Below are 20,879 nucleotides of genomic sequence, written 5' to 3' on the forward strand. Positions count from 1 at the left end.
CTCTATTTAAGTGGATAATTTATTTTTTCATGATTTTCTGGGTTACACGTAGCACATCTACTTGATATTATGAGTTGCATAATACTGTAAACACCTATACCAGCACATAGTGCCACATAATATAATGCTACAGTTATACAGATCAAGCCGACTCTAGACCGATCAAATCTATTACGTTATTACCAATGACATACCATCGGTCGGTTTGGAGTCGGTTTCTGTTAGAGTCACACCAACGAAACCGACTCCAGACCGATCAAATCTATTACGTTTTATTCCAATGACATACCATTGGTCGGTTTGGAGTCGGTTTCGTTGGTGTTACTGCAGCATTACTACGATTATATCCTGCTTTCCAAGAACAATGAATACAATTACAATGGCGGACAATAGGCAGTCAACCTGTTAAAAACGTCAAGTCTTCTCTCCTGCTACTGCTCCCTGCCGACTACTCAAGCTTTCCACTCATTCAAAGCCCCATCTTACAAAGAGCTGCGATTGATCTGATCAGTCGTAACTATGGAAAGCCAGCAATGTCAACATCTAAAATGCATGTTCAAAAAAATTTCTAGATATGTATATTACATAAATTCATTGTTTTCTTGACAATTTGGTATGTTTGCCTTTGTTTACGAAGGACATTTTGCAAATTTCCTGTCGAAAAAAATATGATACTGATGGATTTCCATAGAGTTTCGATGATTGGATCAATCGTAATTCTTTGTAAGACCGGGCCCAGTTTTACAGTTCTTTTAAGGACCGAAAAGAATACCGTATTCTACTTCCTAACCTCCACTTTCTTGCATTTCCATTTCACTTCTATAGAATCTATCTCTATCCACTTGTATCTTGGTCCTTCAAGGACTTTACACATCATGTACCCCTGTAAACCTTCAAACATTATCTACAATTAATACAATGATTAAATTTTAAAGATACAAAAGTAAAATAAAATTAGTATAAATTCTCATCTAGAGACTAGCACCAATGCAAGGTCACTCTACATACATGTACTCTGAGTAATATCCATTTAATAATAAAATAATACTGTGAATATAAACCACTTAGCATCTAAAATCTATATCACTTTTCTAAAATTTTGAAATTATAACAATGATCATAGAAAGTAATATAGTAATAGACATACAGTTTCAACTAAAATGCTAGCACCAATGTTAGTCATTTCTAAATCTCGGTTATTAAAGAGTACTGATACTAAAATGGTCAAAAACTGGAAATAACTGTGATACATATATTTTCAAATAGAGGAAGATAAATACATATATGCATATTAAAGTACATGGGCAATGCAAATAAAATGTAGTAGCAGTATTTTCTGTATATAATAGATCAAGCTTTATATTAAAGGAGCATTCTGCATAATGTTAGGTGAGGAAAATCAACTAGCACCAGTTATTAGACTACTGAATAAGTATCCTGAAATTAAGTCCTTAAAATTTAGCGACTACAAAATATCTTCGAATTTGAACAATGATGTGATAAATAACCTTGTTTAAAAAAAGTAGCCTTGATTTTGAGAATATGTTGAATAAATCCTTGTTTTCTGAAAAAACAACACATTTTGTACAATCTTAAAAATTCCAATAACAAATAGCATTTGCTCTCAATATGGTAAACTGTGTGGTTTACAATACTTAACTTTTAAAGTAAGCTTTGAAAATAAAAAAAAGTTTATTGTCACGTGTACAAGAATCATACTTTAAAAGAATCCCCTGATCAAAATTTGATTGAAATTCATACAATGACACTCTCACAATCTATAACTCATGAAGAATGCTAACTCACTATAAGCAATAAAATAACTACCCCTTTAAAATAATCCATCTCATCACTTTAAGATTACCAAATCCCAATCTCCAAATTGGTATTTATGAATAGTAAATATAAATATGAGGCTCTAATTAACAATTATGCATAAAACATCGTGGGGGAAGACTTTTGAAAAACTGGTACACATTAAATCTTAACATTGCATTCTAAGAATGATAAATATAAATGATAAATACATAGTTACATCAAAGCCAATTTCTATAAAAAGATAAGATCCAATAATTAGGTTTGTCCTTGTTCCAAGTAGTTCCCATCTTGCTCATGTTACTTGTAGATGTTGATTTTTGCTGGTGCAGATTTCTAATAGAAAATATGAATAAATTAAAAAGAATTGATAAAAAATGAAGAGTGATAGAGCAAAGAGTAAAACAAAAATATGATACATCACACATATGTAAAACATTGATATGTTCAGGATCCCATATCACGAAGGTTAGCAATTAACTGTACGCGTGATTTTCACGATTGATTGTACATTGTAGTCAATGCAGTACACATAAACATATCAATGTTTCAGTACACAAGGCATGAGTAGGCTGCACATTCAGACCCTGAAGTGTTTGCATAGCAGATTAGTTGGTCCAACATAATATCTGATTGCTACACCTCTGTACAACTGTCATGGTTTTGACAGAATGGCGGTTTGCCAACTAAGTGGGATCAACATCGCTATCTCATTAAAATATAATACACATCACTTCGCCCAGGCATTAGAATAATTACCCACACTTTGCTTTCTGTGAAACAGCCTAGATGCCAGAGGCATAGCTGGAAGCATTCTAAAGGTTGACCGTGCGCATAATACTTACCAATGCCCTTGCTGTGCAATATTTTACACTGGAATATTAGCTTAGCTAGAACTCACTGGCAGATCCACTTTTGAAAGTGGAGACCTTTTTCTTTTTGCTCGTCAAAATTTTTTGTGAACAAAATACCTAATTTTTGTTTAAAACTCTATCTTTTTTTGTTTGCTTGTCAAATTATGCCTATGGAAAATGTGCCCCCCTTTCAAAAAATCCTGGATCTGCCCCTGCTAGAACTGTTCATAAGGTACACTGTGTGTATAATCCTTACTAATGCCCTTGCAGTGCATTATTTGTACACTGGATAATTGGCTTACCTTAGGGGGTGAGTCTGTGGTGTCTCCTCCCCCAGAGAACATGGCCAAGCGCCCTCGTACCCCGCCCTCAGAGGCGATGCCACCAAGCTCCTTGGGTTTGAATGGTTTCCCCGTCTCATTCTGAAAGAAACAACAAGAGGAGACATTAACTCTTAACCCTATATAGGCTGGGGTATTGTGGGAGTTCATATGGCCGGGGGGGGACGTTCGCATTCGACTGCCGAGATATCCAGGATGGGTTCCTTAGAATTTAAAATATGTGGGAGACTTAAAAGAAAAACGTAAAAAAACATCACGTCAAGAGCTTTTTGTATTCTGAAAATATAGCATGAAACTGCGGGTGGGGGGGGGGGCTTTGAGCCCTTCCCCCTCCCCCAACCTAGATAGGGTTAAAATTATATGGGTGTCAGCTTTCATGGGGAGTGGATTACATTTTGCTGACCCTAGAATTTGTGAAGTGCTATAACCTGTAATATAGATTTCTTTAGTGAAGCAAACTCGTAACAGCCAAAAACTCTTTGGGCAAGCCTGTCAGGGGAATGATTTTACCACCAGGCAATGGGTGGATTTTCCAGTGGATTTTGTACATGAATTTTACTGGTCATAAATCTTGTTCTACTCTGGGATTTTGACATTAGCTGTTACAGGGTGAGGATAAAACTGGTGTTAAATTGCTCAGGGAAAATTGACAAGAATGCTCCTTTGAAGGGAAACCAAACTCAGAACACAGTTACAGGCCTACATATACACTTTTGCACAAAATAAAGAATATATTGTAAATTATGGTTTTAAAAATTTGATCTCTATTAAAAAAAGAACTGAAGGCCTACTGAAAACTGTTTTTTCTTGGCAAACATATGTTTAATGACTGTTGTAAAGATTGTAATTAATTATTTATCATGGCATATGTGAATATACGAAGAATACATATCAAAATGTAGCATCATACATGTAGGATGCAGGGATGTCGTAAGGGAGTTTAGGTCTTGAGATAACACTATAAAAAATGTTGTGACAGACCAAATAATAATTTCAGGGACTACTTTTCACAACAAATTGCCTAAATTTAATGTGCAAAAGTGGATAAGCTTTAACATTGCAATGAATGGAGATTTTCCAGGGTTCCTTTCTTTAGTTTCCAGAGTTGTTTTTGAGCATTTCCGCCGTGGAATCGTCCTGAGTCCCTGTTTAATTTTACCCTGGATTGTGGTACAGTGGGATTAACTCACCTGTTTCTTTGGGGACCACGCTCCTCCATCTTTAAATTTACTCACACTGGGGAGAAAAACACAGTGACACACAGCATAAAATGAAATTACAGATTATTGAAAATAGTTGCAGCAAAGACGTATTTCACAAGAAAGTCTGTAAAACCAAGACTAACTGTCATTGTATCATCATGGATCTTGATCTGGGGCCCGTAATACAAAGCATAGTACTGATCGAACAATTTTCTATGATCGATTCCATTGACTACAATACACAATCAATCGTGAAAATCAAGCGTACGGTCAATCGCTAACATTTGTGTTATGGCGCCCCGGTACGGTAACATGCACTGAAATTTGTGAAACCATGAAATCAAAGCTGAAAACGATCACACTGTAGATCGCCAACAAAGATAAGCACATGTGGGCTAGTGAATTGTTATTGCTTGGAAAAAGACCAACAGTTCACCTGAATCCCATACAATTCCTTCCTGAATTCTTTGGCCCATGTTATGCAAACAAACACTTGGGTGATCGCTATATATGATTCTGTATGAACTAAATTTTGAAATTGTTACCACAACTGGTATTTGTCTGTTTTATGAATTCTGAGAGCACTCTCCAATAAAATATTGAGCATTTTACAGAGCAAGTCACTCAACATATATATATTTTTTTTTTAACATATTTGAATTGAGTAATGGTAGCACAAATAGATGTATGGCATTAGCACTCAGAAATTTGTATGGTTAAGCAAATTTTTGGCACTCAAAGAGTAGGGAAAATATGCAAATTACTGAGCTAATGCAATTCTATTCATTCTATTTCACTTCCAAACAACTAAAATCTAGTAGATTCAGCAACAAAATATGCAATGAGAAACCATAACAAGAGTATAACTAGTCCCAATTATAATATGTAATATTGTGAAAAAAAAAAATCCATTCAAGTTAATTTCATATCTCATATGTCCGTAAAGTAGGAATACTTACATTCCAGTGCTCACAACAGGTGAAGACCTGAAAAAATAAAAAGTTTTAATGATTTAAACCTAGAACTTTGCATTGTAATGTACATGTACATATCTAGTATTTCGCATGCAAGACGATGTGTAGGTTCTTCGTACACGATACCAGTGGCCTGTAACACACAGCTTAGCAATCATCGAGAATATTTTTTACAATTGATTTTATCATCATCAGGGGCCTGTAATACACACCTTAGCAATCATCTTGGAGCACTTTTTCAAAAGTGCTCTTTAAAACTTTTTGTTTAAATTATTTTGTCCTACCCTCTTTGTTATAAATGTAATTATATTCACCATTATCAATATCACAGTCATCATAATCCCACCATTAGCACCAATCCACCATCATCATCATCACCATCATTATCATCACCATCATCATCATCATCATCATCACCTTCATCATCATCATCACCATCATCACCATCATCATCACCATCACCATCATCATCATCACCATCATCATCATCACCATCACCATCATCATCATCATCATCACCATCATCATCACCATCATCATCATCACCATCATCATCATCATCACCACCATCACCATCATCACCATCACCATCATCATCATCATCATCATCATCACCACCATCACCATCATCACCATCACCATCATCATCATCACCATCATCATCATCATCACCACCATCATCATCATCACCATCACCATCATCATCATCATCATCATCACCACCACTACACACAACGATCATGGTCACTTACTTGGGAGTCTTGATGACATCAACCCTCTCATTCAGTTCATTCAGCTGTAAAAAGAAAACAAAGGAAGAGATGAAAAAGCTTTGAAATTAATTAATTCTACATACATTCGCAGGCATATACAAACGAAAGCAGATGATATTGGTCTTCACTCAAATAAACAATATGATGTTAAAGAGGATACATGTAACTCTTCCAAATAATTAGTTTGAAATAATTGAAGCTGGAATCTCACTGGTGGCACTTCATTGGGAGAAATTGTTACTGCAGAACCGGACAGGTTACACCATCTGAAGTTCAAAATAACTTTCTCCCCCTAGAAGGGAGTCGCCCCCCCCCTCCAGATTCAGGTCAATTACATCTTCCAACTTACATAGTACTCATTCTTTTTCTTCTGTTCATTCAGATCAAAGACATCCCCCAAGGTTGTCTTGAGTCTGTTGTAGAGGTCGTTGGCAAAGTTCCGCAGCTCGACCTCCGTGGTTGTGCTCGAGATGGTCATCGTCGGGACCCGGTCGGCAATGGTTTCCTCACGGTTCTTGGCCTTGGTCTGGGATACTACTTTCTACAAGGCAAAAAATACATTTCGATTGGAAAATTAAACAGGAAAATGTCCTCCCCATTTTACTGTATTTACAAAAGAGAATAATTCTATACACAGATCCTCCAGGCTGAAAGTAGTAATATGTCAAATAAATAGATGCTGAAAATGTGATAAAAATCTGATAAAAAATAACAAAGGTATTGAAAAGAGATACATATATACATGCCATCAAAACTATGCAATAGGATAAGAGGGAAAAGGAGGGGGAAGGGAAAGGGAGAAAAGAGGGCAGGGGAAAGGAGGGGGACGGGATAGGAGAGGGTACGAGATAGGAGGGGGAATGAAAGGGGGAAAGGAGGGGAGGGGAATGGAAGGGAGGGAGGGGAAGAGGGGAGGGGATAGGAGGGTGTACAGGAAACATGTAGGAGAAGGAATGGAAGGGGAGAGGGGAGGGGAAACAAGTGGAATGCCTCTGGCCGTCTCACCTGCACCACGCGGTTCAATATAGCAGCAGTGCTGACTTTGAATACTACTCTAACTCGCACAAAGATGTTCAGTGATACATGGTTACTCTTATGTCCACTTTTTATGAACTAGACCAATAAACTTACAGAGATATGATGGTTATTCAACAAAAAAACCCAACATGGCCAAAGTTCATTGACCTTACATGACCTGTGACCTTGATCATGTGACCTGAAACTCGCACAGGATGTTCAGTGATACTTGATTACTCTTATGTACAAGTTTCATGAATCAGATCCATAAAACTTTCAAAGTTATGATGATAATTCAACAGATACACCCAGTTCGGCCAAAGTTCATTGACCTTTGACCTTGGTCATGTGACCTGAAATGCGCACAGGATGTTCAGAGATACTTGATTACTATAATATCCAAGTTTAATGAACTAGACCAATAAACTTTCAAAGTTATGATGGTAATTCAACAGATACCCCCAATTCGGCCAAAGTTCATTGACCCTAAATGACCTTTGACCTTAATCATGAGACCTGAAACTTGCACAAAATGTTCAGTGATGCTTGATTACTATTATGTCCAAGTTTCATGAGTCAGATCCATAAACTTTCAAAGTTATGATGGGAATTCAACAGATATCCGCAATTCGACCAAAGTTCATTGACCCTAAATGACCTTTGACCTTGGTCATGTGACGTGAAACTCGTGCAGGATGTTCAGTGATACTTGATTAACCTTATGTCCAAGTTTCATGAACTAGGTCCATATATTTTCTAAGTTATGATGACATTTCAAAAACTTAACCTCAGGTTAAGATTTCGATGTTGATCCCTCCAACATGGTCTAAGTTCATTGACCCTAAATGACCTTTGACCTTGGTCATGTGACATGAAACTCTAATAGGATGTTCAGTAATACTTGATTAACCTTATGGCCAAGTTTTATTAACTAGGTCCATATACTTTCTAAGTTATGACGTCATTTCAAAAACTTAACCTCAGGTTAAGATTTGATGTTGACGCCGCCGCCGTCGGAAAAGCGGCGCCTATAGTCTCACTCTGCTTCGCAGGTGAGACAAAAATGGGGAGGGGAAAAGAGGGGAGGGGATAGGAGGGGGTACAGGAAACTTGTAGGAGGGGGAATGGAAGGGGAAAGGAGGGGAGGGAAAGAATGGGGAGGGGAATGGAAGGGGAAAGGAGGGGGAGGGGAAAGAAGGGGGAGAGAGAGGGGAGGGGTACTCACAGATATGTTGATAGGGGCTCCAGAGGGGCTCATCATATTCCTCTTAGCCCTCTCCTTCTCTTCCTTCTCCTTCTTCAGTCGTTCTCTTTCCTCCATCTGCTTCTTACGTTCCTCTTCAGCTTTCTTGATTCGTTCTTCATGCTGCTCCTCCATCTTACGAATCTCCGCCTCCCTCTGCTTACGATTCTCCTCCTAAAACATGAACAAATATATGCCTCTAGGTTTATCAAAATGGGAATGACAAAACATGATCAAGGCCAAGGACTTAAAATCTTGCAAGGCCAAGGACAAGGCTAGGCCTAAGGCCACACTATAGTCTTCCAGGCCGGCCTTGAGGCCACGGCCAGTCTTGAGAAGCAGAACTCCAATAATGATAACACTCTATATTTCCACTCAAGGCCAAAGACTAGACGTCTGAGGCCAAGAACAAGACCATAGACCTCGAGGCCAAAGCCAGACTAGAGAAGCATGACACTGATAACAATAAGAATACTTAATATTTCCAAAGTGCTTTTTCCACTGGAACAAAGTGCTTTGAGATGCCATCCCTGTTTTCATTTCAATAAAATACATGGAGCTCAAATATAAATATTAATATTTTCTCCTCAGTGGTAACATCTAAAACAAGCTCTGAGGCTCACTTCTTCATGAGTTACAACTATGGTAACCCTTCCCTTATGGCATCTGCAAGGTAACAAGGCTCAGTGGCCAATCAGAATCGAGGATTCCATGGATTTACAATAATGCAAAGTTATAACAGCAATAACAGCAATGCTTTGTGAAACAGGTCCCTGGTGTCAAGCCATATTATACAGTGGTGAAAGTGAACCCCTCCACAAAACGCACTCCTTCATACTGAGTTTTGAATGCAGACAACAGCACTACAATGTCTGGCGAGCCCAGAGAAACAAACTTTATTGCAAGTTACATTTCATCACTTGGTTTTTCGTGCCCAATTTGTGTGTTGTCACCCACATCCACATATGTGGATGTCATGTGACTTATCTAGCCAATCAGACACGTACCCTGCGAGATACCTTGCATACGGCACTTCGACAGAGTATATAAGGCATGCTTTTACAAACCTTTGCTCATTCTCCTGAGGATGACAAGAACACACTTGTTCAAACGTCGAGATTGGATGGTCCTTTTCAGGACCAACACTTGCCCAAGAAAGATACATGGTGTACCGTGAAACCTACTACACTATTCTTCTTCGCCATAGAAACCTTCAGAAGTTATTTCATCATCTAACTTCACAATTAAATATCTATAACATCTATAACAACTGGGCGTTGTGGCGTGCGCCTGTAATCCAAGCTACGTGGGGAAGTTACAAATTGATGCAGAAGTTCGAGGTTCGAACCCTGGTCACATCTTTCGGATGGTGACGTTAAAGGTCGGTCCCAGACGTAAATAATCATATCTGATTGATAAACGTCTGACAAAACTCAAATATACATACACACACACATATGGCAGATCTTGAAAACTTTTAAATATGTTCATTTCCTGGTGGGGTTTACTTAAACTTTTCAGCACCACTTTAAATTCTCATTCCATCGTCAGAGCCCGATATTCACACTCTACTTTTGTTTATGAATGAAAACTAACCCTCTGAATTCTGTACTTCTCCGCCTCTCTCTTGCTTTCTTCCAAATCCTCTTTCAGCTGTTCTGCGGAACTGTAGGTCAGCTTGATCGGCTCTTTCTTAACAGTCTTATCAGCATTCTCCTGAAAAAGCGTGAAAAAAATAAGATTCATTTCAAAAAACAACATCCCAGCTTTTTCTAAGCTGTTCTGCCAAACTGTATGTCAACTAGGTAGGCATTTCGTTGGCATTCTTATCTGGATTCTCTTTAAAAAAATTTAGAAAAAATCTAAAGATAATTCGTTGCTAAAACCTAGATCTCAGCTTTTCTCTCAGCGGCTCTGTGGAACTCTATGCCATCTTAATCGGCCCTTTCTTTCCTACCTTCAATATCAGGTTTTTCCTGAAAAAGATCGAAATAAAAAATAAAAAGATAATTCATTGCAAAAACCTACATTCCAGCTTTTTTCTCAGATGTTATGAAGAACTGTACATCATCTTTTTGGCTCTTTCTTCAGTTTTTAAAGATAAAACAATAAAAAGATAATTGAAAAAAGAAATGGATTCAAACTCCTCAAAGCTGTTCAGGGCCCTGTAACAAAAAGGTTTGCAGGGTCATTCCATCTGGATTCACCCAGTGGTTGCACCCGACCGTCTCGTATTCGTTGTAATTTGGTATACATAAAATTCACCATGGCCCAAGCACAAAACAAAAAAAATTAGTCCGATCGGTCCGTCGGTTCTCGCGCTACGGCCCGCCCTTTTCTCCTTGTTTTGACAAAAATGGGCGTGACCTTCAACTTTCAATGGCCACTGCGTCGTAACGTGTTGACCAATTTTCATGAAACTGGTACCATTTGATAGGAAATTCAGAGAGGAATCCAAAACATGCATCGAATAATGTATTGGAGCAATTTATAAGGTCATGACCTTTGACCTAACTTTGACCTTGAGTTTGACCCCCGGACAAATGTAACTGGTGAACACTTTACTAACATGAATATCAGTGTGTGGGACTAGAGTGAAATTTCATGGTATCTTTGGAAGAGTTTTTAAAGGTGAAGAAATACAATATCATCATTAATTTTAACATATTTTGTCAATATTATACCAATAATTAACATACACGAAAATCAAGTTAAAAAATTATTTGTCCGGGGGTCAAACTCAAGGTCAAAGTTAAGGTCAAAGGTCATGACCTTATAAATTGCTCCAATACATTATTCGATGCATGTTTTGGATTCCTCTCTGAATTTCCTATCAAATGGTACCAGTTTCAGGAAAATTGGTCAACACGTAACAACGCAGTGGCCATTGAAAGTTGAAGGTCATGCCCATTTTTGTCAAAACAAGGAGAAAAGGACGGGCTGTAGCGCGAGAACCGACGGACGATTGGACTAATTTTTTTTGTTTTGTGCTTGGGCCATGGTGAATTTTATGTATACCAAATTACAACGAATTCTGAGACGGTTGGGTGCAAAATTGCCCATTCAGTGGGTGAATTGGCATGGAATGACCCTGCACTGAATTGCAAAACATGACAGAACCACTCTGATTGGTCCCTGGTCATTATTTTGAACAAAGGGCGCATGCACCGATGATTTTAATTGGTCATTGGCAATTAGTGTTTGATTGCAAAGCAAGTAAGTAATGCGAGTCATCTTGGTCGCTCTTTCTCCAGAATCATATCGATATTATCCTGAGAAAAAAATCTAAAATAATTTCATTGCAAAACGGAGGCATCATGATATAGTGGTTCTGACACCCATCTCCTTCTGTTTCATCAGCAAGAAATTTAAATTCATCTGTGTCGCTGAATATTCTATGCATCGCTGAGCAAAAAGTTTAAACAAACAATGATTTCATGGGGATGTCTGTTAAATGTCATCTGTCACATGTCATCATATCATCAAAGATCAAAATCAGGTTTATTTAAAAATCTAACTCTGTGAAATCATGAAATCTACAAAGTGACTGCACTGAGAATCACCAACACATATAAGCACATGTGGGACTGTGCATAATTATTGCTTGGAAAACTAAACATCTGACTTGAATACCATGCTTCTTTTGTCAAATTCTCAGCAATTAAAAATTTTCTATCATAATAATTTGGCACACATTTGCTTTTATTCATACACAACCACTTCAGTATTCATTTCATTGGATTTGGTTCAAACTCAACATCGCTACTACAATTGGAATTTGTTTATAAGTGGAATGAGAACAAGAGTTTGTGTCTTTACCGCATCCTTCTTGAGATTGTCTTGCAGCTTCTGTAGCCTGTCAGCTATGTGACCACTAGAGGGCAGGCTTGCCTTGAGATCAATGTTCTGTTTCTGCTTCGTAGCCTGCCACACAGAATAATAATATCACAAGGAATTATGATTAAAGGCATCGGTTACTAATGATTTGACTTTTAAAAAGTATAAGCAGCTTCCTACATGTACATGTATTTGTTCGGTCACAAATTTAGACAAATGATATTTCAATTATATTCCATACACTAAGAGTATTGCTTTGGGAATGGTCAATATCACATGATGTAGTTAAGTTTTGTGTTTCACTGATCACTACAGCCTATAATATCGATTCATAACGCTTTATAAAAATCAATCATTTTGAACTTAACTTCTGAAGGTTTCTAGAAGAATAGTGTAGGTTTCACGGTACACCATGTACCTTTCTTGGGAAAGTGTTGGTCCTGAAAAGGACCACCCAATCTTGACGTTTCGAAAAGTGTTCTTGTCGTCCTCGTCCTCCTGAGGACGACAAGAACACACTTGTCGAAACGTCAAGATTGGGTGGTCCTTTTCAGGACCAACACTTGCCTAAGAAAGGAAAATGGTGTACCCTGAAACCTACCGTACCAAAATTACCTTGCTCGGGCAAAGTAAGGCAGTAATTTGACTCACAATGTACATGTAGGAGTACAATTAATTGGGCAAACTGCTACTAAATATTTGTATGATATTCTTTGTAATATTTTGTATGATATTCTACGTAATATTATGTAATTAAATTGATATTGACATCGTTTCTACAAATTCAATGTGTTGAAAAGATTGTTGCATCAGGACCATGTCTCACAAAACTTGCTATGATTACAATTTTCAATAACAGTTTAAAGTTACCGAAATCATTCAATGTGATTGGCTAATAGTAAACTTGTTCTAGAGGATGCGCATTTCTTATTGTAACAAGTTTTCATGAAATAGGACCAATATCTTAGCTAGATTTAAGATACATGTAGTAGAAGCTGGTGTACTATATTCATATCTAAGGTAGATTGATCTAAAAGAGAAAAGCTTTTGAGATAAAGTAAAATAAAATGCACTGTATATTCACCTTGAATGTTATCATTATTAATGTATCTGATTCCTGAGTATGTTCCTGGGATGCCATCTTGTATGTGATGATTCTCATTTTGTAATATGTATTTATATGTTACACAGGACTACATGTAAAATGTAAAACATTATGAAAATAAAATAAAGCGGATGGGTGGGTGGATGGATGGATGGGTGGGTGGATGGATGAATGAATGAATGGATGAATGAATGGATGAATGAATGGATGAATGAATGAATGGATGAATGAATGGATCGATGGAGGAAGGAAGGATGGATGAATTAATGAATGTATGAATGAAAGAATAAATGAATGAATTGATGGATTGATGGATGGATGAATGAAAGAAATAAAGAATGAATGAATGGATGAAGGAATAGATGAATGGATGATTGAATGGATGAATGAATGAATGAATGAATGGATGAATGAATGAATGAATGGATGAATGAACAGATGATTGAATGAATGAATAAATGAATGAATAGAAGGATGGATGAATTAATGAGAGAATGGATGAAAGGATAAATAAATAAACAAACAAAATAAACAAATATACTTTTGCCCTGCATTATCTTTATACTATTTTGTATGTTTATGTACTTTATAAATTTCTTTCCTTTATTGTGTTGTCAATTAAGTGATATCATATCAGTCATGCTTTATGCTTGTCAATATCAGATGAAAACCAAATACTAATGCTAAATACCTTGTCATCAAAAGAGAATCCCTTTTCCTTCAGCATGCTGACTCGGCTAGAGTTAGTGGTTAGATGAACAATGCAAATCAAATCATATCAAATCAAAACAAATCATAACAAATTATCACAAATCATAATAAATCATATCATAACAAAATATATCAAATTATGACCAGACAAAAAAAACTCATAACATAACCTAAATCGTAGCAATATACATCAAGCAATAACAAATAATATCAAAGCACAATAAGGATGACAAATACAGTCCAACCTCACTCCTTTTCTAGCCGCATCGGGAACAACCCTCGTCAATAAGGAACCATATAAATCTTACACATATGATGTCATAATCCCATAGCGCCCTCCCTCAAATATATAGGAATATGCGTAAACGGAGTTGTCAAAAATTCGCCAGCTGCAGATTATCAACGCATGCAAGGAAATGGCTTTACGAAGATGGCAACGCGATGATGTGAGTGCATAACAAGAGGCCTAGCCACGTTTCTGCAGCAATTTGCAGGGATAGCCAAATATAGAGGGGGGGTTGGACTATAATGTCATATCTGAAAGATGCCAAATAATATAAAAACACAGATGAAATGTAAATGTAATGATATGTCATTCAAGCATAGAATGATGATTAATGATCTATGAAAATCATACAAATCAAAACAAAGCATGACAAATTATTTTAAGTGAAGTGAAATTACCCCCCCCCCTCACAATAAGAAGCTTTCGTCATGAGACGGTAGAATGTTTTTCCTCTTGTACTTTTAAACAACATTGATATTTTTCACTCTGTTGTACATTTTGAACTTTTCGGAGCTACAGAGGAAGGTTGTTTAGTCATTACATCCATAAGAATAAACCAAAATCATTCCCTTTTCAAATTGGGCAAAACACAGATCATAATTAGAATACTCAGTCTCATTGTTATCTATTATCTTTTCAACTAGCAAGTTTTTCACTATCTTTCAAGTCATACATACATGCTCATTTTAAACATTTTATATTTTACCATTTATCTATATCATTATAAGTGCAATATATCTTAATTGTATATGACTGCGCAGTCTTCTTTTATTTTTCTAGAACGTGTACTTGATTTACATCTTGACATTTTCAGCTGATATATATTAATATTATTAGAATGTGTGACCAAGTCAAATTTACATAGTGGACAGATAGAGAATTTTAATTGAATTGAATAAGAGTTTACATACGATGAACAGTTAGTAGTCAGCAATACAACTCATAAAATTCATTTCCAAATCATTCCACAGGCAAATTAAGAAACCAGTGACATGTTTAAGTGCAAACAAAGGAGAGATTATTACATCCTCTAATAGCGTGCAAACAAGTGTATTAATCCTATTTAGTCTCCATTGTGTGGTTGTGTATAATAAGCTCAATGTACATGTACAGTTTCAATGCACAGGTAATAGCTATGTTTTATCCAAGAGTTTCCTAAGTTTATCTCTAATTCAAGATTTGGGTTTAATTTTACTTTCATGTGCATTAATGGTCATATCAACCATGGGGATAATGATTATGCATGTTGGCTTGGCAAAATAAAACCATCTCAAACATTCAAGCTCATAACGCATTGAGATAAATAAATATGAATGTATATTTTAATGAATGGTTATTCTTTGCTTGACTGAGCTTGAGTCCATTAATGCATTATGCTTCTTTGACTTAAAAAGGTGTGTTTAAAATTTGAATTTCAACTTCTGTATCAAATCTTCTTAGTTATTGAGACAATTAAATATGCCGATGGTCATACCGTAAGGGCGTAGTGTTCAACCCGTTTGGAGAGTTTCCTCAAATATATAGAAATATAAAATTTAACTGAATTTCAGACCCGTCTTATTTCCAAGAGCAAATTTTTTCCTTCAACCCGCCGACTGTGTGCGCAGGCGATCGAATTATACGTTGATGGTTTTTGGCACTAGTAATCTACCTAGCAATTAAAGATGGCCGTCTCTCAATCTGCCCTTGTCCCATCCGACTATGGACTAGACCATTTGAGATGAGACCAAACAGGGAATTAATCAAAGCCAGAGACTTACATAGATCTAGATCTAGTTTAGCAATCTAAACCATTTTGAGATTCACTATATCATCACTAGGTTGAATACTAGTGCAATTCAGTGCAAAGGGTCATCGCCGCATAATTTGATCATCTGCGCATACAGTCGACAGATTGATAAAGAAAATACCGACAACAGATTACCCTGGAAATCACAAATATATGAAATTAAGATAAATTTCCCAATTCTAAATATTCGGGGAATTTGTCCAAATCTTTGAATGATGCCAGGTTGAATACCAGTGCCCATACAGTACTGTGAACTTTAAAAAACTGGTAAGTTTGTTTAATCCCATCTTATTTCCATTGGTCTTTCTTTTGCCATTTCCTGACATTGGATTCCGGAACCAAATGATTGAGCGTCTACAGCCTCTTTGTTATTAAACAAATCACTTAATTATTGATAGTAAAGATTATTGAAGCTAGCCTGTGTCAAAATCATGTTCATTTCAACTGAGTGGAATTTGTGTAGTGCGATTGAGAAGTTTGATAAGTTTCTTTTGGAACCCAGTTTAGTTGACCCTTTAAACAAACTTAATGTCGGTTCTACCTGAAAGGTAACATGAAGTATGCAGATAATGTTGAGGAGAGAAACATGCATGCATATTAAAACAAACTTACCCTTGATCAACTGTTGGAATAACATTCACAGTCCTATTGAGAACAAAAACAAAGGATTCAATGTTTTTTTTTTAAACAAGCAATTTTTCAAAGTATTCCACCCCCCAAAACAACAATAACTAATTAATCAAATGAAAGCTAAATTTCTGGAGCTCCTATTTTTCTTTGAAGTAATAATGTTACATGTACATGAAAATGTAATTGAGAACAATATCCAAACAACTACAACAATCAAATTAGGTAAAACTCATTCTCTGTTTAACAAATAAATTTGTGAGCAATAATAAGAACTCAACAAACCTGAATTCAGGATTTGTGTCAAATTATCATCCCAGCATGCACATTATTGGAAGAAACCTAGAAGATCAGGGACCCATAACACAAAGCTTAGCATTGATCTTAGAACAATTTTCTATGATTGATTCCACTGACTACAATGTACAATCAATTGTGAAAATCAAGTGTACGATTAATCACTACCCTTTGTGTTAAGGGACCCAGGGGATGTTTAATATGGATGTTTGCAAGTTACGAGTGACCTTATGAACGACTGATGACCCTTTCTCAGGTACTACCATCAACACCGATGAAAATCATGTGTATACCATTTACCACAAGGAAGGATCATCAGTCCTTAAAATCGCTCTTACCTTAAGAACAGCTCTATGAAACGGTCCCCAGCTATTATCTCTGATGCTTGTAAGATATTTCATTTAGTCATGTTATCTTAGTTTACATTTTATTAAATAAAAAACTGAAGTCTTGTCTTTCTTCCCCCCCCCACCTCTCTCTCCCTCTTCCCCATTTCGTGAATAATGAAAATACTTACTTATGCTTAACTAGATCTTTGATGCGAGCATTCATCTCGTTGAGCTGTCAATGAGAGAAGAGCAGTACAATTCAATTTCATCCAACACTGTCCCTCTCTCAAATGAGGGATATATCATATTTTCAGGAAGAAAATCTATTTGACAAAGCTAGTCATAAACTTATGAGTGACATTACAAGTGCTTGGATTTTCTGAACAAAATTTTTAAAAAGCTACAGATTTTTATGTTTTCCAGTCATTTTCCAGCAACTTTCTATCCAGCTCTTAGACCCCCCTCACACGCCCACTGCTGCTGCTACTAATATACTACTACTTGTTCTTCTTCTGTTTCTTGTCCTCCCTCTTTCTCCTGTAATATTCTTACCGTTCTTCTCCTCTTCCACCTACTACTACTAGTACAACTACTACCATCATAACTGCCACTACTACTAATACCACTACTATTACTACTACTATTAAAACAAAGACAACAACAACTTCTACTACTACTACTACTACTACCACCTCTATTACTACTATTACTTCTACTACTACTACTACTTCTACTACAACTACTAATACCACCATCAGCACCACCACTACTATTATTACTACTACTATTACAACAAAGACAACAACAACTACTACTACTACATGTACTACTACTACTGCTATTACTACTACTATCATTACGACTACTACTACTACTTCTACTACTACTACTACTACTACTACTACTACTACTACTACTACTACTACTACTACTACTACTACTACTACTACTACTACTACTACTACTAATACTATTACTACTACTCCTACTATTACAACAAAGACAACAACAACTTCTACTACTACATCTACTACTACTACTATTACTACTACTATCATTATGACTACTACTACTACTACTATTACTACTACTACTACTTCTATCACTACTACTATGATGACAACTACTACCATCACCACCACTACTATTACAACGAAGAACAACAACAACTACCACTACTACTACTACCATTACTACTTCTACTATTACTACTACTACTACTACTACTACTACTACTACTACTTCTTCTACTACAACTACTATGACGACTTCTACTACTACGACAACGACTACTACTACTACTACCACCACCACCATCACCACCACTATAACTACTACTCCTATTACAATGAAGGCAACAACTACTACTTCTACTACTATTACCACTACCATTACTGCTACTACTACCACGATGACAACTAGTAATACTACCACCACTTACATGTATATTGATCAATCAAAAGTGATAATCATACTTACATCATATTCCTGTCTCTCCTTCCTCTGTTCAAGGTCATAGATATCACCATAGACCTCCACCAGCTTGGCGTGAAGGATCTCCGCAATCTCACGGAGGCGCTCTTCAGAGTCGCGGGCGCTAATGCGTATCTGAGGGAAGTTCTCCTCGATCCTCTTCTCTCTCTCTGCCATTATCTCGGCGGAGGTCTGCATCTTCTCCTGCTTGGCTCTGGCAATGCTTTCCTGGAAAGAAGAAAGAAAATAATAAAATAATCACTTTTTCCAATATGATTTTTCCATAAATATACCATGCTTATACTTTTTTTCTCTCTTTCCAAGTAAATCCACAGTTTGCACTTGTTTCTTACTATCCATCATAGTTTCAAATGTGCCACAATATTTCCTCTGAATTTGAAACACATGTTACAGTGTACTGGCAAGAAATTTCCCATTCCTTGATGGGTTTGTAAAATCCTAATTCTTTAATTCTGAAATGGTTACATATGCTATGGTACACGTAGATCTGGATGAACATTTTTAAAAAAGATTTAATATCAACCTGTTCAAATCTACAGTAAATTCTGATTTTAAATGCCAAAACAACAAAACGATAATAGTGATAATAATCATTAGGATGATGATGATAATAATGATACTGATGATGATAATACTAATGATAGTGAAAAAAAGTAGTAATAATAGAGAAGATAACAATTACAATAATGATAATAATAGTGATAATAACAATAATATAAATAATAACAATGAAAATAGAGAAGATGATGAAGAAGAGGAAGATAAAAATACTGTTCAACATTAACCGCATGTGATCTCGAAGTCTAAAAGATTTATTTATTGCAAACATCACTACAACTTGGAACTAAGCCATAGTAACAATTTTCCAAGTTTTTCAGAAGAAAGTCAAAAGCTTTTTTTCAATTTGTAATTGGCCCTATGAGAACCAGGGTAGTGATATATTTATGCTCTACTTGAAAGTACTCACAGCAATGTTGTATTTTGGAATGGAGTAGATTGACTGATTCTCTGACTCCGCCTTCTTGCGTTTGGCCTCGGCTTCCTGCCTTCGACGTTGAATGTCTTCCCTCATCTTACGAGTTTCCTCCTGAAAAGACAAAAAGAAAAAAAAGGGGGAAATGGTTATTAACCGTATCATATACCCAACATCCACTATTTAACCTTTAAGAAAATTAATTCATCTATCTCTTATGTGATCAATATCAGCATAAAAAACACAGGAAGAATATAAAATTCAGTAATTTTACAGAGGCGTGACATGGATGACATCCTCTTGAATGAAAAAAACAAACAACAAACATGTAATAAATAGTCCCTACAGTACAACTGATCCCTTTACCACATAGTAATATTCAAGATTTTGTCATTGGTTATGACTCATGTTTTAGAGAGCAAAACGAATACAACCATGCTGAGATTAAGGTTTTTAGAGGTCTATGTAGGATTTATATTCTTTGACTACAACTTATAGTCTTAAACCACTTTTGGTCTACCTTTAATTTGGTCTACACTACACTTGGTCCAATAACCACTTAGTCTAATTGTCATATATATTCCAAAGCCCAGTTGGTCTAATTGTGACTTTGTAGAATTGTCATTTACTTTGTCAAATGAAAATTTGGTCCAAAACGGTTCACTTTAACAACCTGATTGGATAATACACAAATTTCACAAAATGGTATAAAATGGGCTAGATCCCCCACAGAAATTTTCAAGCTTGCGGCAAGCGTGCCACTAGCTTGCGGCATGCTAGTAACTAGCATGCGGCTAGCTTAATAAGCGTATAATATGCATGCAGAGCAATAGTTAAGCGATCTTTTAACGAGCAGGGACTGTTTGCTAGCATGCACTCGCTTATTAAGCGAGCGCCCTGCTAGTCGCATGCTAGTTACTAGCAAGCGACACGCTTAAATTTCTGTAGGGGATGCCACTTGGAAACCAAATGGAAATCAGACGAGGCGGGTGTAGAATAATTGGCAATTTATCTCTTGAGGCAAAGTAGAAATTAAATGAAGTGTAGCATTGTCTCAATATAAAGAGATATTGATGAGGATTGGGCTTTTGGAAATATCATGCAGGAGGTCATTATAAATGGCATTGATTTAGTCATGTGGTGTAAGTTCTAAAAAAAAATTGTTTAGTATGATATGACGTACGGGGTAATGTTTGAAAACAAAAAAAGAAA

The 20,879-nt window shown here is 36.4% G+C and overlaps 1 protein-coding gene across 1 annotated transcript; it reads right to left on the reverse strand.

Annotated features, from left to right (window-relative positions):
* Window positions 1-614: 614 nt before the first annotated feature.
* On the reverse strand, window positions 615-19,801 carry LOC121421806 (troponin T, skeletal muscle-like). Its single transcript, XM_041616605.1, has 14 exons — window positions 19,662-19,801; window positions 18,680-18,901; window positions 17,389-17,432; window positions 16,560-16,592; window positions 13,853-13,898; window positions 12,039-12,143; window positions 9,816-9,935; window positions 8,202-8,393; window positions 6,309-6,500; window positions 5,939-5,982; window positions 5,172-5,198; window positions 4,201-4,246; window positions 2,972-3,091; window positions 615-2,151 (listed from the first exon to the last, which is right to left on the reverse strand). The coding sequence occupies exons 1-14, from the start codon at window positions 19,764-19,766 to the stop codon at window positions 2,116-2,118; spliced, it is 1,332 nt and encodes a 443-aa protein (XP_041472539.1). The 5' UTR covers window positions 19,767-19,801; the 3' UTR covers window positions 615-2,115.
* Between the last annotated feature and the right edge of the window lie 1,078 nt (window positions 19,802-20,879).

Source organism: Lytechinus variegatus, chromosome 9 (genome assembly GCF_018143015.1).
Source record: "Lytechinus variegatus isolate NC3 chromosome 9, Lvar_3.0, whole genome shotgun sequence".
Taxonomy (NCBI): domain Eukaryota; kingdom Metazoa; phylum Echinodermata; class Echinoidea; order Temnopleuroida; family Toxopneustidae; genus Lytechinus; species Lytechinus variegatus.